General features: G+C 37.1%; 1 protein-coding gene across 1 annotated transcript in view; it reads right to left on the bottom strand.

Annotated features, from left to right (window-relative positions):
• The window catches only part of USP6NL (USP6 N-terminal like), a 119,606-nt gene extending 92,263 nt beyond the window's left edge, over positions 1-27,343 (bottom strand). Inside the window, exon 1 of the mRNA XM_009882950.1 lies at positions 27,252-27,343. Within this exon, the coding sequence (XP_009881252.1) occupies positions 27,252-27,255 (4 nt within the window). The 5' untranslated portion in view covers positions 27,256-27,343. The remainder of the gene's footprint in view (positions 1-27,251) is intronic.
• Between the last annotated feature and the right edge of the window lie 366 nt (positions 27,344-27,709).

Here is a 27,709-nt window from a genome sequence, read left to right as displayed (position 1 = left end):
ATGCTATAATTATCTATTGCAGAAAATGTCCAGCTGAGACCCTGTCACTTTGAAATATTCACCACATTTTAAGTTATTAAAAACAAACAGGCAAACTTACTAGTATCTATCTCTGCACTGTTGCTTATTCCTATACACTGCAATTTAACAAAATTGTCACCTTCTTAAGCTGTAAGTGTATTAAATAAATTCTGGGGAAGCTTCACAACCAATAAACACAAACAGTAACATTCATATTTAACATTAGATTACAAATTTCGTAAGTAAGAGGGCAAAATACTGAAAACTCAACAATTTAAGGCAAAAAAAATATTAGACGATCCCTCATTGCTTTAAAAGTGCACAACTCAACAGCACAAGTGTTTGAGGAAAAAAAAATTGTTTTGTAGTGTCAAATAACGTCAACATTACACTTTGAGAGTCCACAAGAAGAAAAAAGTTGAACATATTTTTCTGACCTTGCAAGACAGAGAATGAGGCTTGTTTTTCCTAGATCGTTCACGCAGAGCTTCCCAGCCTTTTCTCACAAGTCTACAAATCCCAAACTAAAATGCCTGAGCTTAGTTGTAAAGTTCACATCACAATAAAAGTTTAAGAGCAGCTACCGAAGGAAAGGTACAGGACACAAACACCTTCTCTACATGTTTAGATCCAGGCTTGAAGACCTCCTCTCTATTCCAAACATATTGGACAAATGCCTCAGGCAAAACAGAATCCTTGTCTCCATTGCAGTATCACTGAAACCAGAAATCCAAATACATTCATCCTACCAGCTCAAGCTCAAAACTACGTAACCCATTAACCTTCTGAAACGTTAAGCAAATACTTGACTGAATCTCTAACTCCCCCCCTACAGCTGTCCTCTTCTTTCAAGAAATCCAATAAAGCCACCTTGTTTTCACTTGGTCTTTCCACTCAGCTGCCAGGTTCCCTCTGCAGCAATGAGATCGCAAGGGGGAGTTTGTGCAAGTACTGCTGCTCCAGGTCAGCAACAGTCCCATGCTTTACACAAAGTAAGAAGTCCTGACAGATTTAACAGCATACATCCACATACTGCAACAGGTAAAGACTAAATTCATCCTCAATACCACAATTTTTATTTTTTTTTTTTTTAAAAAAAAAAAAACAAGAGAGAGGGATTCAATACAAGTCTTCATTTCTCCGGATTCTTACTCAGGCAGTCGCTAGGACCAAACCAAAGAATTTGAATTGTAAGAAGCTGTGAAGGCCACACAGGATAGCTAGAAGACGACAAACAGCAACTTACAACCATATATCACCACGCAGTCTTTCTAGCTTGCATATTGCACAAAACTATTTTGTGTCAATAAAGATTTTAACAAAAGTTATACTTATATTTGGGTTTATTGACATTAGCTGAAGAAGAGAGGCCTGTTTAGACTCTTGCAACATAAGCGAAACTAGTCCAGTGTTTGCAGCTCACTATTACTTTACATTTGACTATCCTTGGATGGACTGAAAACAACTGCAGCAGTCAGCAGCAGATCTAGTACCCCACACCACCACCACCACCACCCTCCCCCCAAAAAAATTATAATAATTAAAAATCAAACTTTGACTATAGTTACAAGCAGACAAACTATATTCAGTTTTTAAATCACTACTGAAATTTGTTCCAAGACGAAGTGCAAGCCACTTGCCAGTGCAAGGAAAGAAGGCAGCTTTCTGCAGTTCACTCCAAGAAGAGACTAGAATCGAAGTGAAGACAGATGATGATGTTGCCTGTCAGGGAAACTGCAGAGGTTTGGGTGCTATTATTCCTTGTGGTCTTATAGCTAAAGAAAGACTGTTTTTCTTTCTGGACATCAAAAATTGTAGAACTTCACCATCCTCAAAAAGCCTTCACACATCTTTCAGAGAAATAAAAGGAAGACAAGAGGGCACAGCCACGCAGCCTGCACAAACAGCTTTTACTAGTGTTTGAAGCCATAAATAATTATTTGTAATACGACTGGTTCTAAAGCTTTCTAATGATAGCGTCAAACATCTTGTCATAAGCGCTAAACTACAAGTATAACTAGTTAATAAGGCTTTTTAAACTCCTTTCCAGTATCTTAAATGTGCTGTTTTCTACAGGACAAGAATCCCGAACTCTGTAGCTACATACAAACACACACACCCCTAAAGAAACAATAGTTTTTTTTCCTTGGAGTGTGTTTGTTTAAAAAAAAAACAACAACAACAACAAAACAAACAACAAACCACACAGCAAGTCAAATCAGCTTCACTGATGCCAACACAGCTGTGCTGATTTATACCAAACTGAATTTCTGTCCCATCTAGCAGAAACATTACTATGAGCTGTTGTGTTTTTCCCCGTTACATTATTGCACTATTCCTTACAACTCACTCTTTTTCAACCCCCCCCCCTTTTTTTTTTTTTTTTTTTTTTACAGCAGTAATTTATGTCAAGCTGCCGCATTTCCCGTATGCTACAAATAAGAAACCTGAAGTTGCATTTCAGGATTATTGAGAATATTACAGCTATTACAGTTGACTATTCGTGGGTTTAGGGTCCCACCCCCTCAAAAATCCCAACATATATTGGAATAACAAATCACAGTATGAAGGTGGACATCCATGTCTTTGTTGTGCTTTTCTTCTTGTAAATTAGCTCATTTCAGTTGACTAGCATTATTGCCTAAAGAACAAGTACTTCATTTTTCTGTAGTTCCTCTAGAGCTAAATCAAATTCAAGCTATCCGTATTAATTTTGTTAAGCCATATATCATTTTCCAAGATACAACATCTAAGTACTTTGTTAAATGATGCTACCTACCTAATAATCAAAGAGCAAATAAACAGACACTAAAATAAGTCATTAACAGCTACATATGGCTAAGCAGCACTGCAACATTTCTTAATCACTGCATCTGGCATCACACCAATGAGAAGAATGAAATATTTTAAGCATTTTTTTAAATAAAGTAAAAAAAGCAATAAATTGTCAGGATAAGAAATGCAACAGAAAAGCCATAACATATGTATATCCCATTAGAGTTATTACTCTTCAAAGTGAGAGACAGTGAATGCCAGCCATAGAAAGAGTATTTTAGGTAAAAATCCTCTAGCTGAGTCATTGTGTGTCCAGTTGTCCAGTGATCCAACTGTATTATTATTTGCTTGTGTTTGTGTCATCCTGAGGTGGAACTCCTCGCACTCTTGCAGCAGCACTCTATGCTATCACCAGCCAGCACCACCACTGAAGGAATGCCACCCCCATGTATTTACTCACATCCCACTGCTGGCTCCTCCTCTGAGCTGGCAGGCACATCTGTGAACCTGCATCAGCAACTGCAGTGAAACTGATCAAGATTAAAACTAACTGAACAAGAAAGAAAAGTATAGCTTAACTCGGATCAGCTTCCCAATTCAAATCACTATCATAGAATCATTATGGCTGGAAAAGACCTTTAAGATCATCAAGTCCAACCGTTCTCTAACTCTACCTGGCCCACCTCTAAACCATGTCTAGACAGCTTTTAAATACATCCAAGGACGGCGATTCAACCACTTCCCTGGGCAGCCTGTTCCAGTCTTTGATAACCCTTTCAGTGTAGAAGTTTTCCCTAATGTCTAAACCTAAACCTCCCCGATGCAACTTGATGCCACTTCCTCCTGTCCTATTGCCTGTTACTTGGGAGAAGAGACAGACTCTCACCTCTCTACAACCTTTCAGGCAGTCGTAGACAGCAATATGGTCTTCCCTCAGCCTCCTTTTCTTCAGACTAAACAACCCCAAGTCCCTCAGCCACTCCTCATAAGACTTATTCTCAAGACCCTTCACCAGCTTCGTTGCCCTTCCCTGGACACCCTCCAACACCTTGATGTCCTCCTTATACTGTGGCACCCAAAACTGAACATAGTACTCAAGGTGTGGCCTCACCAGTGACAAGTAGAGTGGGACAATCACTTCCCTAGCCCTGCTGGCTACACTATTCCTGATACAGGCCAGGATGCCATTGGCCTTCTTGGCCACCTGGGCACACTGCTGGCTCATGTTCAGCCGGCTGTCAACCAACACCCCCAGGGCCTTTTCCACCAGGCAGCTTTCCAGCCACTCCTCCCCAAGCCTGTAGCGCTGCATGGGGTTGTTGTGGCCCAAGCACAGGACCCGGCACTTGGCATTGTTGAAGCTCATACCATTGGCCTCGGCCCACAGATCCAGCCTGTCCAGATCCCTCTGAAGAGCCCTCCTGCCCTCAAGTAGATCAGCGCTCCCACGTAACTTGGTGTCGTCTGCAAATTTACTGAGGGTGCTCTCTATCCCCATGTCAAGGTCATTAATAAAGATATTAAACAGGATTGACCCCAACACTGAGCTCTGGGGAACACCACCTGTGACCGGCCACCAACTGGATTTAACTCCATTCACCACCTCTCTCTGGGCCCGGCCTTCCAGCCAGTGTTTGATCCAGCAGAGTGTACGCCTGTGCAAGCCATGAAAATGCTGTGGGGAACAGTATTGACGGCTTTCCTGAAGTCTGGGTAAATAACATCCACAGCCTGTCCCTTGTCCACCAAGTGGGTCACATCATCGTAGAAGGAGATCAGGTTCATTAAGGAGGACCTGCCCTCCACGAACCCGTACTGACTGGGCCTGATCGTCTGGTTGTCCTGTAAATCGCATGTAATGGCACTCAAGATGCTCTGCTCTATAAGCTTCCCTGGCACTGAGGTCAGACTGACGGGTCTGTAGTTCCCCAGATCCTTCTTCCAGCCCTTCCTGTAGATGGGTGTCACATCTGCTAATCTCCAATCCATTGGGACCTCCCTGGTTAGCCAGGACTGCTGATAAATTATGAGGAGTGGTGTGGTGAGCACATCCACCAGCTCCTTCAGCACTCTTGGGTGTAACCCATCTGGCTATATGAATATGGCCATATGAATGCTTGTGAAGCTCTATAGACATTTTAATTGAGTTAAAGAGACAAGAGGAGCGGCATCTGAGAGTTTCCGCTGTTTCACTAGTTACCTTGAGGGACTGCATTTAATTATACCTTTCCTCTACTATCACCAAAGGTACGAGAAAATACCATGGCTACTCGATGTGGAACCTTTACTTTACTTTCTCCGTCTTGCAACTAATCAACTTAGTCCATTCCAAAAGTAATAAACCAAAAAAAAAGGCAGCGGATTTCTTGCCAAGTCTAAGTCTGGAATATAAGGTTCTACCACAGTACCATCTGCAAGTGAATTCAGGCAGCAGCTTCTGAAGTGTGAGCTGTTACTGGCACATTTAAACATGATTATCCTCATCTGGCACAAAGTTTACATACCTCGGAGGCCCACATTTCCAGAGTGAAAATTATCTTTGAAACTGAATATATCCACAGGCTTTGTCTGAAACCTCAAAGGCTGAGATAAAATATACTGCGCTTGAAGACATATAGGGGATTCCTGATGAGGACTATCTGTGGCTTACAGCCTAAATAATGCAGTGACCAAACACGTGTCTTGCAATCAGTAAAATACTCAAACCAAAGTTTTCTCTCAGGTAACGCTCTCGTAGACTAAAACTCTGCATGCCTTTTTAATTCCATTATTTCAATTTAGTTGTCCCATCTGCTAGAAATATTCTGATACAACGTCTCTTATTATATCCTAACAACAAGGTGATGTTGCCAATTAAGTTCTGCTGTGGCCATTTGTAAAAGGAAGGAGGGGGAGGAAAGACAAACATGAATATTTCTTTATTAATTTTAAACAATTTGGATTTCAACCAGGATTTTGATGATAAAAAAAAGAAAATAATTAATAGATTCATAATCTACATGGATTTCTCTAGAAGTAACATTTCAATTATTTTTTAAAATTCAGAAAGGTTTCAGATCTTTTGAAATATTTGGCTTTGAATCAGAACGCTTATCAAGAGAATTTTATACTTGCATGATTTAGGACTTGATCCAAAGACACACTTTCAATCTCATACATTGTTTAAGAAATTCAAGTCCTATGAAATAAAATAATGGCAACCTCTTCAAAATCTCTTTACTTTCTTTACATATTCATGTTCACCTTCAAACTTAGAGAGCATGCAAAGTGTTACCCCTTTGACAATAAGCAGACTAGAGGCATTTTTTTTTTTTTTTCCTTTAAGTAACCTAATTTTATCTAAATATGGTAAGGGTCTGAGTTTTCCCAAAAAGAAAACCCATAAAAAGCAAACAAAAACACTCCACACACTCAGCTCTGACTGCAATTGGAATACAATTACAGGGTGTTTTTTTTCTTAAAAAAAAAAAAAATATTCATGTTTTAAGCAGCACAAAAATAAAAAAAAAAAAAGTCGACATGTGAAACACTGTAAACTAAAACTTACTGTTTAGCTCATTGCATGTATCACTAAGCAAGGACCTAAGAGGCCTACTGAATGTTTTTCTGATGTCAGCCTCAACAGTCAAAGACTAAATACAAAACCAAAACCACAGGACTTGTAACTGGGAGACAAGCTGGTTGGTTACTCATACACTCACACTGCCTAACTATATGCAGGGTTTAGTCTTGTACTTGTAAACCACCTATTTATCACACTTATGATACAGAAAATGAAATTTAACTAGCAGCATGGGTCACAGCCACAACGAAAACAAACTCTGGCCTGTAGAAAAAAAAAAAAAAAAGACTCAGGAACTTTGGCAGGCTGTTCAACTAGCCCATTAAATCCACATCTCAACCCATGAAATGTTAATAATGGGTTTCTTTTAAACAACATTCTGCAGGAATTTCTTCTGTAGGGATTGAATTTTCTTCTCCATAGTAGCTAGGCTTACCATAGACCTTATAACAAGCTTCTGTTGTTGAACCACGGATGCAAAGAGACACTCTCTTGGCTAGAAACCGTATTTCTAGCTCTTGGCCTGAAAATAAATGTTGGGAAAATTGGAGGCCAGAGAAATCCTTTCCCCCGTGACCTTGTGTACTATTTATAAAAATAGTTATACAGTTAGGGCATTCATTCAACCTTAAAAAAGAAAAGTTTTAAACTAGGTACAACGCATGAAATATGCAATTTAATACATTATACTACTTTGTAACGTTTGCCTCCTGAGTGCAAGTTAGGCCCCTACCGAAGGCTACACGGTTCCTCCACTCCTCATGTGCAGTGACCCTTCAGCAAGTATCTGCTCAGTTATTTTCAATTTTAGTTTCTTGAGTTCCTATTGTTCAGAAAGGATACAGATTTTACAGAAAATTTTCACACAAGTCAAAAAACAATGAATTTCAGACTTCTACCCAACAAATTATATTCTGATGATAAACAGTTTTTTAAGGGGAAGAAGGGGATGCACCCAAGGACCGGGATTAAGACCCTTTAGCATTTACCAACACCAGTTTGAAAGCACACTGGCAAACACTTCACACATCATGTCTCAATGAATTCGCCTCACATTCACACAGGGCTTCCTAGCAGCTCTTCCTTTACAAATACGTTTTTCCATTTACTGAAAATAATAATGAGAATGAGTCATTTCTGTAGAATACAGTCCTTCACATATACCAGATGCCGAATGCTGCATGCTGTGAAAAAAAAAAAAAAACAAATGACCAACTAATGCCTACTCAAATTGCTGTATTTATCACAGTCTGTCAGCATTTTGCATCTTTTGTAAATGTTTTCTTCAGAATGATTTTTTCTTAATGTTAAGATCTTAATATTGCTTGTAAAAATGTACTACCAAGTTCTGCAAGAGCTAACATCTCATTAGCTCAGTTACTAGCAGCTTGAGAATACTGCCCAAACAATGACCGAAAATTACAGTCTTTTAACAAGGGAGTAAAACAAATGGAGAGAAAAAAAAAAAAACTTGAAGCTTTAGAACTGAGAAAATGAGCATTTCCTTATGTTTTTTGAGGCTTTCCCTTCCAATCCCATTGAATCTGTTCCAGTAAATAATTTTATGTATTTTGGTGTTATCTTTTTTAAGCAGTTCTTACACTACTTCTATAAAAATCAAGCCTGACTAGCTAGCTACGTGCAGAACAGACAAGTAGAACTCCTGTCCCCTTCGTTTTTCTCTGTAACTAGTAGAGCATAAGTACACAAATCAAAAAATGAACAGTGAACAGAGAACTGAAATCAAGTAATTCACTCTGATGAAATTACAAAACTGTTGGGTGGGATGTTCAACCAATCACTGCAAAACCTATAGTAGTAATTAGGAAGCTTGGTTTTATGAAATGCATGCTTTTCAGAATAAAAAGACAAAAGCAGAGCCCAGTTCTACCCTTACTCATTTTGTTTTCTAACAGAGATGTTTCATTAACTAACCCATTAGAATTACAGTAGCCTGATGTTATGAGTGCCTTAAAATAAAGGTACTTGCCTATAGCTACACATTATATGTAAGGGTAGCACAGAACAACGACATAGTAGCAGGCAGACACAGATGCTTTAGATCCTAAATTATTCATTACCTACTCAATACAAAATAAAGTTGTCCTAGAAAATTTATTCTAGTAAGAAAGGCAATTTTTAAGACATCTCTACAAATTACTTAGTTCCTCTACAAACCATATATTCAGGAACAGCAAATAATTAAGACGTAAAAGTAAAGATTAAAAAAAAAAAAGTGTTTAATCAGTTCCTAATTGCACAAGTATGCCAGATACCACAAAGGATGGCACTACTTTAGCAAAGGAAAAACAACAAACAATCAACACACCAAAGAGAACAAGAAAAGCATTTAACATCAATTAATTTCAAATAATAACTGAGCATTTCAAGTAATGTTTTGTACACTTGCAAGAGCCATTTCAGATTTTGAACTTAGTTGTAATCTAGAAATAGTCTCATTGTGAAACCTGAACAGAATGCAGCTGAGTACTTTAAGTCTCTCTCATTTCCATAAGCACTAAAGAAGCCTATTTTTGCTCTTATTCTTATTTAGAATATTAAGGCTCTTTAAAAACTATTCTGATGGGATTCCACAGAATGCTATTTTCACAGCCTAAGCTATCTGGACAAGAAAAACACTTTTACCACAGAAAAGATCTTTAGAACAACAGCAGCAGTTACAAATGCTGACATAAACTCCATCTTCAGCATAATAAACGTCATCGGGATTCTCTTTGGGAAAGCTGCAGTTGCAAAATGATAATAATTAGGCTTAATATAGTTCAAAGCCAAATTATGGCAGCTGTACATGCCACAACAAAGAACATTAAGTATCAAGTACACGCTGAATTTAACTACAACCAAACTGCAAAATATTTCTTATTTACAGTAAATCACTCTGAACACTGAATACTTTCCAGTGCTGCTCTTACCTTTCTTAGCAGCATCTGTTCTCCGTCTTGCTGGCGACACCAGATCCTTTACAATCTGTAGCACTTGAATCATTGCTCGTTAGCAAGATCGAAGAGACTAGATGCTCCTCTAAAATTCCAACAGGTTTCATTACTACATGTTATTACATGGCTGTCCTCAGTACGCTCAAGCAAAACTGATGCAGGAACAACTCCTCTACCTTCACAGAAAGATTTCTGCCTGACGACTCTACAGACTGGGATGATGGATTTAAAGTGACTTCAGCACAAGGAGACAAAAAACTGCAAGCAGTCCTAAATGTATTTCCACAGAACATTGTAAAATTATTTTCTGCAGAGAATGCATACTGATTTCTCTAAAGTTTAAAGGAAACGTTCACACCACAAAGTAACTAAAGAAAACACCACTTGAAATGAATGTCAACAGATGCAACATACTCCCCTAGGCTCAGTATCTAAGAAGCATGTCTGCATCCTCTTTTAAAGTCTGTCTCAATTCATGAAATTTCATGTAATCCTTTAAGAGAGCCATCAGTGCAGTGTAGACTCAGCATCAGACCTATTAACAGAATTAAAATTAAATCTAGCTTGCTAAACTCCATCAGGCACAAGCAAGCACCTGCTAAAGAGAGTCATTCAGTGCCTTTTCTCCCCCCTTGAACACACACCTCTGACACCCTCCTACGCGATTCTTGCACACCCAGAGGCACGCTGGAAATCCTGCGAGTATTTCAGGCGTTCTTCTCTCTCCCACCACCAGAGACCCAGAGAACTGTTTCAGCTAAGGTATTATCATTACTTCTGTCAGGTAATTTAAAGCAGACAAATTGCAGTATGTGCCCCACAACATTTTTAATGCCATTTGGAAAACGTACAAAGGCACTTCAGAAATGCCTTCTGTCAAAGCCTCTATAGAGCTAACAAAAAAAAACAAACCACCATGAGAAATTGTGTTTTATATAGTCACGTTAAATAACTGTCAGCCCTGAAGAGGCTCTGTGAGTGCTTTAAGAAACTGAATTCCTACACAGCATTGCGAGGCCTTGCCTACACAAAGAGAGTAATTTAGGAAGCCAACTACATTTTCGGAAAACATAACATTAAAACAAACCACAGGCCACAACTGAGGCACAGCAAGACGTATTCTCTGGCCTTTAGACCTTCTGTTCCCATTGCTTAAGTGTTAGATGAGGAGGGCGGGGTGGGGGAGGTCATCTCTTTCCATTTCCAGCTGCTGATCACAAGCGTTTCAGATTTTTAGATTTGCTGGCGTATTTATGCACATGTATGTGTTTCAAGGAACTGACGTGCAGCGTAGGCACGACAAACTGTCTCTACTATGTCAGTCTCATTTACAGCCTGCCCATTAAGCCACCTCTGCCAGAAGTAATAGCAACCCAAAGTACTATTGGATTTGGTTTGGCAAAACAAGGACAATTAAAATCATTCTCTCCGACAAGCTGCCTGACTTCTTCTCCCACCCTGCAAATATTCAAGTGTCCACTCAATAGGAAGCTTGTAGGTGTACTGTGCAACTGTAATTTATCTCTTCCCATAAAAGGATTCTTCAAAACATTAGAAACAGAACTCCCAACTTTATATATTATTCTCGATATAGAACTTCCGTACATAAAGTTAAGTTCCAGGTTTCAGACAAATGACTTTATATGTAGAGAAGTAAGGAAAAAATTACCATACATAGATGTTTCCAGAAGAACTATAATTTCAAAGCATTTAAATAAGATGTAGAATGCAGGTTTGTCTGGTAAAGTTTACCTTAAAGTCCTTTACTTAATAATCCAGTCCTCAAAATTCCTGCTGTAAGAACTTCCCCACCATTATCTTGCCATGATGTGTTTGTTCTTCGTTTAGTTGCGTTATCAAACAACTTGTCTTCAAGTTAAAGATATAAACTCAAAGGAATATCATTACTTGTAGCTATGTTACATTGCAAATTTCGTCTGAAAAAGCTGACTTCTGAGTTTATGGTTCAGAGGAGAACACAACTACCTCTACAGCACTCATAAACTTCTGATGGTCCTTATATAAACATACTAAGGATAGAAAAAAAAGAAAACAGAAAAAAAAAGAAAAAAGGAGTAAGGTAGAATAAAATCTTCAGTAATAACATCCGCTTAACCACCTAAAGCATAAGTATATCTTGCAGAGCCTGAAGGTGATTTTTAACTGAACTAGACTATTTCATTTCTACAGCAAGGTTCTTAAGTGCTGGAATAAGGAGAGGATGGTGGACTGACAAAGAGTAACAGCGAGGAAGGCAGAGCAGAGGAAGAGAGAAAGGAACAGAAGGCATGCTTTGTACTTGCTTTTGTGTCAAAGTTTTTTAAAAAAGAAACAGGCACTTCAGTAGGTAGGAATTAATACCCAGGAAAGGGGTGTTAATTCCAGCTTTTTCTGACTGCAAGAATGGAAGTCATTCCCTTTTCTTCAAAACTACCCCTTGTCCTGCTGGTAACAAAGATGACCAATTAGAAAAGGACTCTTAGATGATTAGCAGGTCTAGTGGACTATATTGAGAATCCAAACCCAGTACCTACTAACGTCTGCAGAACTGCCATTAGAAAGGCTTTCATCTCATGATCACCAGTATCTCTATTTCCATCAGTAGTAGGGGCATTTTAAACAGTTGAAACCTGCTCTGAGCTTTTAAGAGAGATGCATAAGAACTTCAGGACTAGAAATCATTTTCACACACATTTGCCTCCCCCAGCATGAAATAATCTTCAAATATGGTATGCATAGTAGTTTCCCCTCTCTTCTTTGTTAGGGAAATTATCATGTAGAAAGAAACAGAAAAAAAAGCCCAAAGCTTTAAAATGAAGAGTGTAGGAAAGTGTAAACAAGTTTACTAAACATTCTGTGTGCAACATAAAGAAAAAAAATGGTGCAAGTCTGAAGAAGGGCCATGGTGTTCATGATAAACAATACAACAAACTTAGATGAATCACTCAAACTTTGAAGAACTATACAATGAGCTTTGTGGCTGCTATTTCTCTTTCCTCAAATCAATTTATACGCCTACAAGACAATAACACTAAACCTGCATTCAAAAAGTGGCAATACCAAAACGAATTCAAGAAATAAAAAACATGAACTAGCTAAATCACATAATTTCACCTGTTACTCATGAGTGATAACTTGATTATAGTTCACTCTTCTCTTTGAATCATGAAACCACACTGGTATTTCCATATAATTTGTCACTGCAACTGCCATCTCTCAGACCATACCCTAACAAAACCTAAACTGTGGGCAGGGATATTCACCAACCAGAAGTTCACAGCAATTCTGACACAGATTTACAAGGTAAACCAAAAAGAAACAAAGTGTCATAAATTTAGTAACAATTTAAGTAGATTCCGTGTGAGTAAAAAAGCAGTGTTACATATTCAGTGCATACCACATGAATTTCTGCTAAGCATTTTTCATCTTGGACAGCTAGTTTGCTAAGCAATATGTGCTTGATGATGTTCTTGCATTTTGCTTTTCTTCCTTGGCTTCAAAATCATAGGGAATACAGAAATCACACACGTTATCAACCTGATGAAACACGTTGGTATGAGAAGGAGCAGTTAACCAGGATGGGAATTTACGGATCGCTGTGTGCAGCCCTCAACCTCTCCTAACCATAATAAAAAGAATGACCTGCATCCTGACTAGTCAGCTGTCATCACTCAAAATAAAAATGCTTCCATTAACGTAATTATAATTAACTGGTCTTTGAAAGCAGTTCTTCTTCATAAAGCATACTGCCAGGAGGTAACATTATTTACAGCACAAAAGATGGCTGCAAAAGTATGGCTGAGTGGGTATTTGTCAAATGACACTTGGAAAAGAAAAAGAAAATTAAAAATCAGAATTTAAGTTTGAGGAAATCTTCATATTCTCTCCTTCACTCTCTTCTTATAATCTGTAATGTTTACATATTCAGGACACTCTGTCTAGGCTTTTAAAAAAACATCATGAACGCCCAGGGTAATCCTAGGCAGCACTGCAGCTACCCAAAAAAGCACCTGCTTGTTGTGCCCTCATTTACAGAAAGAAAGATGTACAAGCTACCAAAAAAAAAATAACCACCCAAAAAAACCACAAAAAAACCCACACCACTAAAATGGCTTGAGGGCATTCATTCATATGAACAATAGGTATGCACACATTTCATTTGAGATGCAAAGATGCAAAGTTATTGTGACCGTTCTTTTTCCATCTCACATCAGCCTGAGCTGGCCAGAATTCAGGCTGCATACAGATTACTCCACCGCATCTCTGCGGAAACCTATGCAGATCTGTCTTCATAATCCTACTTTATGCTCCTCATAACCTTGTTTAGAGTTCAGCAGATAGGGAAAAGGACGTAATTCTGGCTAAGATACCAAGCTTTCAGGCCTGACACACCTAAAGAAACAGGCAACCCGTAACACATCGGCCAGCAAGGTACTAGCCTGAGATTCAGTCCTGTTGCTGCCTGTTTCAATGGAAGAAGGATCAAGATTTAAGTCTTGCCACTATCATCTAGAAAGCGGATAAATACAGGCGCACCAAACACTCCTTGTCTCTTGAGGTCTGCAAAAGAGCAAAGTCTGACATTACAGGCAGGAGATGGGGATTTACAAGAGCTCACTTGCTCTTTGGAGACTTCTTTCTGTGCCTGTAAAATACAGACAGCACTTCGATAGGTTACAGAGTCAGTAGGACTATTCCTAACAAGGGCTGTAAAAAGTCAAGTACCAGCAACAGTGAGGGCAGCTGTTCTTAATGGCCAATCTGAACGTTTGCTTCAAAAGCTGTAGTTTCAGAAACCACACATGGCAGAACTGCTTCACCTTCCCTCCCACCTTAGAGAAGGGGCTCAGAAAATGAAGCAGATTTTCTTATCAAGAGCAACAACTATTTCATAAGCAGGAAGAAAGTTTTCAACAGCGGATTAGTTTAAAGGATTAAGGAAATACAAGTAAGGCACATTAGCCAGGAAAAGATTCTTTAAATATCAAATAGAAGGAACAGCATATTGTAAAAACAGTTCCATAGTAAGTTCACAGTAAAAACTGCACATTTCTTGCAAAAAAATATAAAATCTACCTAGCAACTAAGTCCTGGGAACACCTTCAGTATCAATAGAAACATTTTGTTTTATGATACTCCTCTCTGACTCTTCCTGTCACAACTGGTCTTCAAATTAATATCTCAAAATAAATAGGCATTGAGCTCCAAGACAGGCAATATATCATGAGACAAATTATTACCAAAGCAGCTATAAAGTAGGTTATCTATCCTTTCTGACTAATGTTTTGAATTAATTTTCCAATCTATGAACTGAACCCTACAGTTTTCATTAAGTTTTAAATAATCTACTGTAGTTGGAAAAGGAGGATTCTGGAGTTCCAAATCAATAACTAACCCTCCCCATAAGTCTCAGAAACTCTAAATTTTGATCTTCATTATTTTCTACAGATTATTCTTGGGCAGTAATGCACTAAAATGAACCATGAAAAAGATAAACAAAAGAAAATTTAATGCTGTCAAGAAATCATACGTGGAATTCTGGTAGCCTTTTCTGGGAAACTGTTTGCACTAGCAATATGACTCCATTTATTATTCAAGGCATTCATTCTTCAAAGACGACTGCTTTTGGCTATGCATTTTGCAAAGCATCCATAAAAATAAATAAGTAAGTACCTCTACAGTCTTCTGAATGGTCCTACAGAGTTCGTAAATGTCAGTAACTGCTTAATCAAACAGAATTTGCATTCCCTTAGGAATATATTTTCTTCCTTCATTTTTAGTGCTTTTGCTACCATTTTCAAAGCATGAAAGTATAGCTGCAGTCTTTAAAACCAACTGATGTGGACGTATGAACCTTTTAGAAGAAGTCTTGGGAACAGAAAGACGCTTGATCTAGAGACTGGAGAAATAATAATTGTAACAGAAAACTATCCGAGTGAACACTGATTAAAAAGGATGAGAGGCATTTGTTCACATTTTTTTAAAGTCTTTCTTTCTACTTTAAACACACAAGAAAACCGTTCCCTAAATTTAGGATGATGATTGAGAACTTCAATAAATGGTCAATGAAGTTAATTCCACCTTGTTCCAGGCAAAAACTGTTCAACCCAAAAAAGAAAAACAAATGCTAAAAAGGGGGAAAGGGGAAGACAGAAAAGCATATAGCTACATTCAACAGCCATTATTGCACCTTTTGAAGTTTTAAGGAAAGAAACTACACATTGCCAAATCCTGTCACTGCACAATAGTCTTACTGTCATCCTTCTTACTCAATTCACGTTATTTTTTACCCCCTTAACTCTTGCTACAATACATTCTGCACGTGGATCTAGATGACAGCAAGATACACAGCAACTTTCCCAGAGAGCCACAATGAAGCCAAGGGAACTGCCTGTGTAGATCATTTTTATCATCCTCCTGATGCAGACACCAGACACTAATGGAGATCAGTATCAGAAGTTTGTGTTCAAATACGTCTTGATAAAAGAAATAAAAATAAAAAAGCATGTATGTATATTTTATTTTTTCTTCCTGACAGATGTGGTTTATACCTATCACCTCCTCCACACACAAAATAAAGGCACTGCTTAGGCTTTGCTCATATATTTACTGTAAAACTGAACAATGAGATTTAGACATACAAGTGCATCTAAAAAACACAGTATAACAACAGTTTTAAAGGCTTACAAAAGCCCTCGGATATTTAACCTGTAAAGATTTGTCAAAAGAAATAGCTTAGGCTTAGGCTACAGTGCAGAACTCCTTAGATACAACAGAGAGGTACTTCATGTCTTTTGGAAGGATGTGATTAGGTTTGTGTTAAGCAAGCTCCACAGATGTTGTGATAAAGAGTAACTACAGAACCACAGATTCTTACTACAAATCTTCAAATTTATCCTATGTTTTTCTCCTCTCCCTTACACCATGTCCTTCAAAAGGCAAAAGGCCACTTCATAAGGCAGAGTAATCTAGTAAATAAAGAAAGTGCCAACAAAGCAAATGGCCTTTTCCCCAAAAAAAAAGTTGTATCTAACCAGCCCATTTTAAATATATGATAAAATAAGGCAGTTTTAAAACATAAGGAAGAAAGAGTATGTTAGTACAAGATCTCATCTCAGTGAATGAACAAACCCCACAGAATTTCTCAGTCTCCCTCATATTACAGTCCAAATCTTTATACAGTTTTAGCTGCAAATAATAATTGTTTTGAGAAACAAGTTCCATTCTAGAAGTCTCAAAAAGAAACCAAACATTTATGCAGTTGCAATTACAACAACAGAAAAGCTTTAAAAGATTTTTTTTTTTTTTCCAAACAATATGCAATTTCCTGCACATGCAGCACTCCAAACAGAACATGCAGCAATTTTACATTTCCTGGATTTGGGTCACGGCTGTAGTATTGATAGATTTATCTTCACACTAAAGGATATTATTAAATACTCTGTCAAACCTAAACATACAGAAAGAAGCCATAGTAATCATTAAAAGACACTTTTTTTCTTTTTGCAATATTAAACAAAAATCAAAACTAATACTATCTTACACGTGTCAAAACTGAGCTCAAGGTAAATTCATTACTTTAATCTGGCAAAGATTGATAAAAGTGAACATGTGTTCAATTCAAAGAAGCAGAAAAAAAGATAAAAACTTCGCTTTAATTTAAAACCTTACTTGGTTTCCTGTTGAAAAGGATATGAATGAAATTAAGAATCTCTTACCCCTTTGAAGCAAAGAAAAACTTCAAAATTCTGTGCATTGCTATTTGTTAGCAGGATTAAGTCCTTTACTGCATGTAACATTTCTACGTGATATTAATCCAAGTAATAAAATGCAGCTGTCTACAGCCACCAGCAAGAACATCAAACCTTATTAGTCCACTGCAAAATACACAGCACTTTCATTGATCTTGTGTATTTGCAGGCTTGATTTGCGTGGCAAATAATCTATGGTATGATTTTTCTCTCTCCACAATAAAATCATAGTTTTTAAAAGAAGTTTTTGAATACTTCGTAATAGACTAATCTAACACTAAAGAAGTATCAATTCACACAAATATAGCTTACCTATTGATGAAAAAACTGTTATAAAGAGACACATGCTAGGGAAGAAAGAATTTAACACTTCAAAAGCAACTGAAGGAAATCAGCCTGAAGGTCACACAGATCAGAAGTGATCCACTCTCCCTGGTAAGGAAGCGTACCTGAGTCTGTTTGCTTACAGCAGTTGTGTTCTAATGGGAGACATCATTAACTGTTCATTTTCAGACTTCTGCCTCCTGCTCTCCTTGTACATTCACTCAGAAAATGCAGTGTTTTAAAATGTATTTTAACTAATGTATTTAAAATCCAAGCTTAGTACTTGAATGTGACAATCATGTTAACTGTGACTACTTACGGTTAATGCTGGAGTTATATTTGATATATGTACTCTGGTTAAGTGGCTGCTTGTGGCTATTTTTATGGTTATCTCTGTTTTGCCTTTGTTCTTATGAGTACATTTCTTTAGTAGCGCGCTGTAACTAGCACGTCACGCTTGCTTCATATCCAATCTTATTTCCCATAAAGCATATACATGGCTCACAAAGGGTTCTCCTACTCCCTCACCAATGAAAAAACTTGGGGGAAACGCCTGGGCATCTTCGCGACACTGCTTGCAGATAAACTACGCTAGACAGAGGCAGGAAGCAGCAGTGTGAAACAGGCTTCTTTATGCAGCTTCACCTTAAGACAATCAAACTATCCAGATGAAGAACATCTTAACTACCTATTACAAGAGCCAAGATAGAGGAATTGTACATGCCCTAGTGACTCAGCCCCAATTTTGGCAGACAGAAGACTGTTCTCCATGTTCTCTCTGTAGCTGAAGAGAATTTAAAATCACGCCAAGTTTCAGCCAACAATTGCCCATGGTCCAGACAAAAAGTGACCGAAGTACATCACTCTACCCAAGGTTATAGTCAGGCATTTTAATCCACTATTTTAACTACACCAGTTCTAAAGGAGCAGAAAAAGAAGTGTCCTCATCCTTCATTCGCAGTAGATTTATCCTTGCACTTGATCTGTTCGGTTTCACTGGACAACACACAGGTAATCAGGTCTTGCTATACCATCTTATACGACCACTGAATATACAGCATTAAACAAAAAGACAAATTAAGAGTTAATTCTCCAAAATAGATGTTCCACTTAATGACTGATGCATTAAAAAAAGAAAACACCAAAAAAGCCCCACCGAAGAACCTCACAGTGAGCTTCACATAAATATTGTTTCTTTTAGTTTATCTTTATGCACGGGAAATAAATAAATATTGAAATGTCACTAACAGTGACTCATTAGCCTTTGGTCTAAAAAAGAAGTACCTTCCTACCACATAGTTAAAGACTACAGATACTTTTGTCACTGCTTCTGGCACAGAATAGAGTATGCTGGGGGGAGGAAGTGGGGAGGAAATAAAAAGCAAACCTGACACTTTTTAGTTTGTACCTAATCTTTTCAAGGCAAACTAAACATAATTTTTCCTCTCCCATCCCCCAAGACCAACCCCGATGTCCTTCAAAGACTCTTATAGTAACTTGATGTAACCTGGGGAGGGGGGAGGCTAAAAGCTGGTCTAATTTTTACAACCAGATATGAAGCGGTATGAAATACAACCGCTCTGAAGCATGCAAGGCAAGCAGGGTCTGTACAACAGCCTGGACACTAAGTATGGCTGTAGCACAGCATCACTGATAGGAACAGAGAGCTACAAGTTGACAAGCGTCACTTCCAAAAAGTAAGTTTGGGGGAGGGCAAGGAAGGAGGGTTATGTCATTATAGCATTCATACAACTCAGAAATAGTAGCACCACAAAATAATACTCCTCATATAATGCTGTACAAAATTCTACTAACAGAAAAAAAAAAAAAAAAGAAGGAAAAAGCTTTATATTGAATGCAACGGAACACATTCTGGTGGGAGACTTATTTCCCTAGGTCTCTAAAAATTCTGGGAAGTCTGACTCCTGCTCAAAAGAGCTCTGAGTGAGCCTTTCAGCACTCTACCACGGAATTAGGCAGGTTTTCAAAGAGCTTTTCAAGGGTAAAACAGAAAGACTGCATTGAAGAATCCTCTCCTATGGCAAACCAAAGTGCTTTATTAAAACAAAGTGCCCTTTTATATTAGTGATCTATTAGATTAATGACTGCACTGGCCAAAAGCACTGGAGATTCTACAGCATGTATACCTTCCATTCCAGACAATAATTATGTCACACAGAGTAAAACAGGAGGAAAAGGAAAAGAAAAGAAAAAAAAAAGAAGAAGAAAAAAAGAAAAATAAACTGCAACACACCAGCTTTTTGCTCGCTTCAGAAATTTTGAGCGGGATATGTACAGGCATACCAATAGCCTTGAAAAAATTCCAGTGCTATCTTGTCAGTCTCCCACATTATTTTAAGAACTAAAAATCTCTTAATTATAGAGGGCTCTTTTGCAATGAGATATTAAGTGAACCTTATAATCATCTGATTGATAAGATATCACCTAAGTGCAGCCACTTTGTTTATACAAACATCTGCAACCACCCTTCAAACACTGGAAGGACAACAGATTGGATAGTTTAAGTAAAGAAAAGATCTTAAATTTAAACAAACACGGAGCCAGTAATCCTGCTGGGACTACTTGCATAACCCCACTTATGGCAACAACCCCAAATACTTTCCATCTGTGCTACAAATCAAAGTTGTTTCCTATCAAAAAGTGGGTAAAGAATGTTAGAGTAGTTTTTCTTGAAACACAGTCAATTTAGCCTAAAATAACCAGATATCTTGTAAATCGGGTGGTTTGTTTCTTGAATATGAACATAATGAATATAACATAAAATGAGGCTGAAGCTCACTTATTTTTCTTATCTGTGACAAAGTTACACTAATGAGCAGCAACAGCTTCACTTTTCCAACACAGTGGTGCATATTATTCAATCATTTGTACAGAAAGGGAGAACATGACTCACAACAGGCAAGGAAAGACCTCTAAATACCTCACTTAACACTGCTGTTGGAAAAGGTCTTCTTCAGCCCATTTCTAATCCTCATCTGACTCAGCTGTTTTGTGAATTCTCTAATTCAATAGGAAATTCTAACACCACTAGCGAGCCTAATACTGCAGCCTCTAGAAAGTCCTCTCCGCAGTAACTAGAACATTGTTCTGTGGCTACATAGTGCCTTATGCAAATAGGGGGTGCCTGCCCAAACATCTACATTTATAGCTCTCGCTTTTCATCCGTATTTTAGCTGTGAGTTTCTGCATCCTTGCCCCTTTGGAATGTACTTGAACACCACCCTCAACTTATCACAGGATGAATAGGATCCCAGAAATATGAATTGCTTACATAGTGGTGGATACTTGATACTCACGCCAGAGAACAAGGTTACAGTGTTCTTTTCTACTTACTCCTTCTGCTGCAAGAGTACCAAAGATACACTACAAAGGCATTATTGTGCAATGTTCCATATAAAGGAGTACAGAGATAGGCCTAAAGACTGAGACTTAAGGAAAAAAATAAACTGTAATGGGAGAATATTATCATGCCAAAGGGATGTGCTTCTGTGTATACCAATTAGTCGTAATAATTCAGTAGTCTCTATTGGCCATCAATCAAAATTGTGACAGGCAGACAAATTTAGAAAGAGAAATCACTCCCTCTACATATACACACATAAATAAAAGAATTGTTCTATATTTTAAGTATATAATTTAGAATATAAATAGATAACAATTACATTAAAATATACAGCAAAAATGTAACATGTAAGGCATCTTAAATTTATATAAATTATTAATAGAAACATATTTGTATCATCTTTGCTACTTTGGACACAGAGTTAGAGTGTCATAAAATAAATAATTTGCAAGTAATCCAACCTTAACTTTCATTGCAAACATGACAGAAGGAACATGAAGTGCAAGGACATATTCAGGGAGCAATAAGCATGTATACAAAAACAGTGGTCCTCCAAGAATATTCATGATGGTAACTTTGTGCTACAACCCTCCTGTCAGTTCAAAACAAACAATAGTTTCCTACCAGCGCCAACATCTTGGTTTACAAACAGAAATTACATTGGTTTAAATGCAAGTGTCATGTTGCACTAACTTATTTAGAGAATCCCCATCAATCTGACCATCAATTTAAACCCACAGGGAGAAATCCCAGCTGAAAGAAGATAGCTTTGAAGTTCCCTTTATGGCAAAAAAAAAAAAAAATTAAAAAAGAAAACACCCCACTTTATAAAATTGTTTAATAAACATATTTGAAATATATGCAAGGGGCTTTAAAACATTTAGCTTTACTACACATTATTAAATAATTTAAATGAAACAGCAAACACTAAGCAATACCTGTTTGTTGACAAAGCCTTACAGAAAGTGAAACTACTGACTTGAATCTATCACCTGGAAGCACAGTTTCTGAATGTGATAAAAACATTTTTGGTAGCTGCAACCTCATGCAAAGCTTAAGAAAAGAAAACGACTTCACTTCAGTCTATGGAGATCGAAGACTTACTTTGCTCAGCAAAAAAAAAAAAAAAAAAAAGAGATAAAACACAACTCAAAAATGTTTGCCTTCCTCTTCACTCTAAAGTTTATGTACAAGGAAAGCCACAACTTAGCAGTGCTCAGAAATAAAGGAAGAATTATGAAAAAAAATTAATCTTAAAAACCTGCTTAAATGCAGATGAATTTCAAAAATATTTCATTTGTGTTCTGATATATTTAAATACCTATACTATCAGCAAAAAAAGTTACAAAGTCTCAGAAGTTGCATCATGTCAACTGAATAAATAAGAAGAAATCCAACATCACAAAATGTGAATATTCAGGAAAGCAAGTAAGTTTCTACTAATGTGCCTACATTTCCTCAATGTGATACATCACTTCTGTGCATGTAAAGTATTTGGGTTTATATTTTATTGTGACTAATGCCCCCCCTGTATTTCCAGGAGCAGTTTAATTACAGCACTGGTGAGAAACTGGGTCATGGAAGGTCTGATTAGTCCTCTGGAGATGCCTCTCCTCACTTAGTATAGAAGAAGCCTATGATTACTACATCCCTAAACAACTTAAACTATAGTTCCATACACACTTCAAGCAAGGGGAAAACAGCACTACCACTGGAAATGACAGTCTCACCCACAGACCACTTATTCTCACCCCTGCGCTTCTCTCCCTGCATTACAGCAGTACAGCCATTTACACAGCTATGTAGTGAACAGCTTAGTGAGCCCACCCAATACAAATCAACCTGATGAATGCTCCTGCACAAGGAAGAATGCAGAAATTCAGACATGGAAAGTACACCACCCCCTCTATTGTCAAGGGCAACGTTTTAAGGGGGTCATGAAATTTGAAAGACCTTCAGTTCAGCCTTGGCTCCTACAGGCCAGACCTTTCTAATGAAACTCAACTTCATCCAAAGTTTTTCCACAAGTCCGTACAAATTTCTGTAACTCATTAACTCTGACCTCTGAACCTGCATTTTAAGTCAGAAAACTATCCCCAACAAGCTTGCTGATACCAGTACCAGCTGCAGTATACTGAGGGGACAGCCAGCAGATACAGCATTAACTAGCAGTACCTGAAGAAAGTAGAAGTGAAAAGTTAAGAAAACACAGAAGAGTAACAGTGAAGCAAGATCAAGAATGGTAAGTGCTTCTCCTGACTGCTAGGTTCAGGAGCCAAACAACTTAGTACACATGTATTTTTCATGTTTCATCCTCCCACTACAAAAAAAAAAAAGTTACTACACTACTACTTCTGATCCAAGCACTCATGTGTCACTACAGTTATGTACAGTGGTAAATTCCTCTGATAGTTTCAAGAAAAAAAACAGAGCAAACATAAGATAAATATTAATGTTATCATTTAAGTAATTTTAATGGGGTCATTAATATACAGTAGGTTACTATTTTAAGTACTTTGTAGGTTTCATTCTTTTCCAGATAGTTGAACTGCACGGGGGGTTATTATTATTATTACACTCTTAAAATATTTTAAATGTATCCCAAGTCTCCAAACTAACCTTTTTCAAATCTGCATTATGGGTCTTTATACCCTATTTCCTACAATTCTTTAGCATTCAGATCTTCAGTTTTCTATAAAGAATTGCTGTTTCAAATTTCAGTAAAAATTACCTAGGAGACAACAGCTGCTTCTATATTTCTCAAGCCACCGTATTTCTAAATATGAGAAGATAATTGTGCTGTGAAATCAGAAGAATAATCGCTAAAGAAAACACTTCACATACTGTATCTTCAAGCTCATGTTTTATGAATGGGTTCATGGTTCAAAAATAAAACAAAAACTAAGCATGTAACATATATGTCATTATAAAGATATTTTAGCTTACTTCTAAGCTTTCCGTCCCCAGCATGCAGTTTTATGTATCAATCAGAACTTCATCTTTCAAAAAATCGCAAAGCCCTAAGGTTCCTCTGTGAACACAAACTAGAAAGCCAGCTGTAATGAGAGGTCAAGATAAATAACCAACCATCAAACAGAAGCAGCCTTTAATCACACCATTGTGGTCTTGATTTGAACAAGTGAAGCAAAAAATTTCCCACCTCATTACCAGGCCACACTGACCAATTTCAAAATATAAGATTACATTGCATCCCATCTCTCCAAACATACAAAATGTGCTCCTACCCTCAGTCAATCAGAATGAAAACCTGAAGAGATGACACTGAAGCACGATGAATAGCAGGTTAACTTCCCAACATCAAGCAGTGTTAAGTTTTTAGGGTGTGTGAAACAAAACTAAAAGCAGAAAGACAAAGCTAGGAAGGAATGATTCTGTACAATTTGACAGCAGAGTAATAAAAAAACTTGCAAAGTCAGCACCGTATCCTATACATTTAAGGGGGAGGAGGGGGAGAATGAAGATGTCAGCAGCTTGTTGCTACAGTATGTACTAACATTTAGTTTAATTGTTTGCAAACTGAGTTCTTTGCAGCAGCTCAAATAAGTTTATTAGACTGACCTTTCTTCAAAGGAGAAAGCAGAGGAAAACTCCCAAACATAAAAAGCACCGTCTATAATCGTAAGAATTTATCATGACACTACACATTTTCTGGCAGCTAAATGTCAATTACTGGAGAAAACATAGAAAATTAAACAACTACTTCTGTGGTGTGATGTTCTAGGCAGGTTACACACAGCCAAGATTTCCCTGACAATTTATCTTTAAACACAAAATAAATCAAGATCAATCTAACTTAGCTACACTGTACACTCTTATACATCCTTGAAACGTGTGATCTCACTGTCCTATGGGGCACGCAATGGTAAAATATAATTTGAAATACAGATTTGTCTTATCCTTATTTATTAAAACATTTATAAAGGCATTCCACAGAAATAAAAGACTGACTCAGTTTTAACACCTTTGCAGATTCTCAGTACTACTCCACAACTAAAAACATCTATCATGGACTTTGCAATTCTGTCAATACTCCTCCCCAATATTGGAGAAGATCCTATACAACAGGACCTAAAGCCCTTACCTACACACCTGATAACTATTAAGAGTTATACAACAGCAGTAGTTCCCCTACTCACTTTCAAAAATTTTTTAACTGATCATTTGCTTATAAATAAGCTTGTGTGCGCTTTTTAAGTACCAAGATATTGCAGATTTATTTCTACAAGCTGTTTCTAATAATATAATATGCTGTATGTAGCAAACTGCTGAAATGACAAATATGATACAGGTAAAAATTGCTTTTTAAGCTAATGAATAAGGTTGGCAGAAAACCAAATAGATATCAACTGCCCGTGAATTTAGGGCAGATATTAGAAAAGGGATTTAATCATTTTAGGACTGAGATTCTAGAACACCTCTTCATAAACCAACATACATAGCATCAAGCATATCACAAGAAAATAACAAGTAGGATTCTGTAATGTAGCCTGCACATAACAGCATTCTGAATTTTTTAAACCAAGAAGTTATTAGCCTTCACAAGTCTGACATTCCCACATTTTGTATCATCAGATTTTCAGTTTGAAATACACTAGGTGATGCACAAGTGTCAATCACTAGAGACTCCCCATTACTTTTAACACATCTAGCTATTCTAGGTGCCCACAGATTTTGTGAATAAGTTTACATGTACAGAAGTATGTGAATAAATGCATCTTCATAAGATGTTAAATACCTTATAGACTGTGGTATTTAGTAGAGAGGAGCCTAAAACTATGTAGATCATGCCTATAGTCCAAGTTTCTCCAGAGTAAACCATGAACTAAGAAATCCAATACCAGCTGAACATAAACATCTAATCTTCTCTAAACCATATTTTCAAAAAAAGCAGCATTTTCTGTTGTGCCCTTGAAACCCATCACTTAGCATGGACTTAAATGTCTAATCTACCACAGCAATGTGGTGTCCTACAAAGATGAGACTGTATTTTTAATAACATTAACCACCACAAAAAGTACTGCCAAAGTGTTATCTTTCATTTGAATACGGGTTTTCATTCTTGCCAATATAAAATTAAACTCTCAAGTCTGGAATCATGTCAAAATCTCACCAAAACCAATGGCTCAAGTCATGACAATATTTGTTGTACTCAAACCAACAACATCACAGCAGCACCTTGGTGAGTCACACTTAACACAGCAACTATGATTCAAAAGACTTACAGGTACTTGTTATGTTAAAGACTATACATTAGGCAATGACAGCATATGAGATACTCTATAAAACAAATGAAGATTAATATAGCAGCATTTGACAAATCAGGATATTCAGGTTGTCATCTATGCAATACAGCAAATACTTTAAATGTCAGAAAGTAAGTAAGTGTGAACAGCAATATCAAAGAGAACACAGATATAATTCTATATAAATACCAAAACAGTTCTATCTACACTAAGCACGAACCCTAGAGCTCAGCAATTCTTTCAGTCCTTTTTTTGGTGTAGTTTTTGCTTTGCTGCATTTAGCAAGCATTTCCTCCATCCTTCTTTTTCCTTCCAGATGACAAGAACAGTCATTTTTCATTTAGTCTGACAAGAAATTTAACTAACAATTTTCTTCACTTGCTTCCTCCCAGAAAATCAAATGGTCTTATTTTACTAACGTAGGATATAATTATCCTATGAACTAGATGCTCATTCTTCAAGAGATTCAGTACAGTTATGTTCAAACTAAACTACATTATAAATACAGTCCCTGTGCATATTAAGTTATAACCTTATTTCTGCATGATGTAAGGTTAGGTAATGTTGCTGCCAAGAATTATATTAACAAGTCTCACATCCACAAAACTTACGAAAGACCTTTAAATATTCAAAGCAGTTCACTAAAAAGAGATTATCTTACCCATCAGATATGGCCTAAAACAAAGCTTCTGGGTCTTTCATCTATTTTTTCACCAAAAGTGATCACAAGTCACAGTTTTCTATGGCTCGGATCGCCAAAATTCCTTTGGGATCAGACCTCTATACTGGAATTTGAGTAATAAATTTATTTTTTCCTATAAAATGAAGTCCATTCATTTTATGTTGGATTTTTACCAGCTATTTTAATTTACTGGACAGTCACATATTTTGGAGTTCTTTGCAAACCCCAGACATTTCCCCCTCAGACTTACATGTTTTATTCATACTGAAAAAACAAACATCAGCTTATTACAGAACTCACCTTCTTGAAAACGATACCAGACTACCAACACAGAAGTCTTACAGAGCATTCATTGATCAAGAAATTGCAGATTAAGAATAGTACCTACCAAATCTCAGCTTTATTTGGTTATTTTTAAAGGACTGAAGAGACAAAACTCAGTATGAACATTTTTGAGGAAGAACCACCTTCCAAAACCCACTACAGAAGCACATTTCTTCTAAATTGCAAACTAAGGGTTTCTTTTTTCTTAAAGAAAGAAATCTACTCACTCATGACTGGAAACTTCTTTGCATATAACCCAAGACAGGTCTTGAAGCAAGGTATCTTGTTGGAGAAGGTTTCTCAGAGGTATACATGTCCTGATGATGGTAGAAAAATAAAGAGACAAATCATTCTTTCAACTTCAAATAACTGGAATAAATGTTCATATACATAAGCTGCCTTTTCTACTATCGTTTCATCCTTCTTGTTGGAAAAAAAAAAAGAACACAAAGATATATTTGTTATGACTGAGGAACTTTACTGCTTATGGATAGATTTTGAATTTTATCAAATAAAAATGAGTACTTCATATTATAAAGTTGTGTGCATGTACTAGTTCATATAATATAACTGCTCCCAAAAGAAAAACATTCTTATGAAGCTGAAAGTACAAAACTACAATATGGATATAGTAACTGAAAATACCATCAAAGTAGCATTTTCCTTCAGCAACCTCGGCTAGCAT

This window comes from Charadrius vociferus, unplaced genomic scaffold (assembly GCF_000708025.1).
Source record: "Charadrius vociferus isolate BGI_N301 unplaced genomic scaffold, ASM70802v2 scaffold32, whole genome shotgun sequence".
Taxonomy (NCBI): Eukaryota; Metazoa; Chordata; class Aves; order Charadriiformes; family Charadriidae; genus Charadrius; species Charadrius vociferus.
Note: the sequence above shows the minus strand (reverse complement) of the source record. Positions and strands in the feature narration are given on the sequence as shown.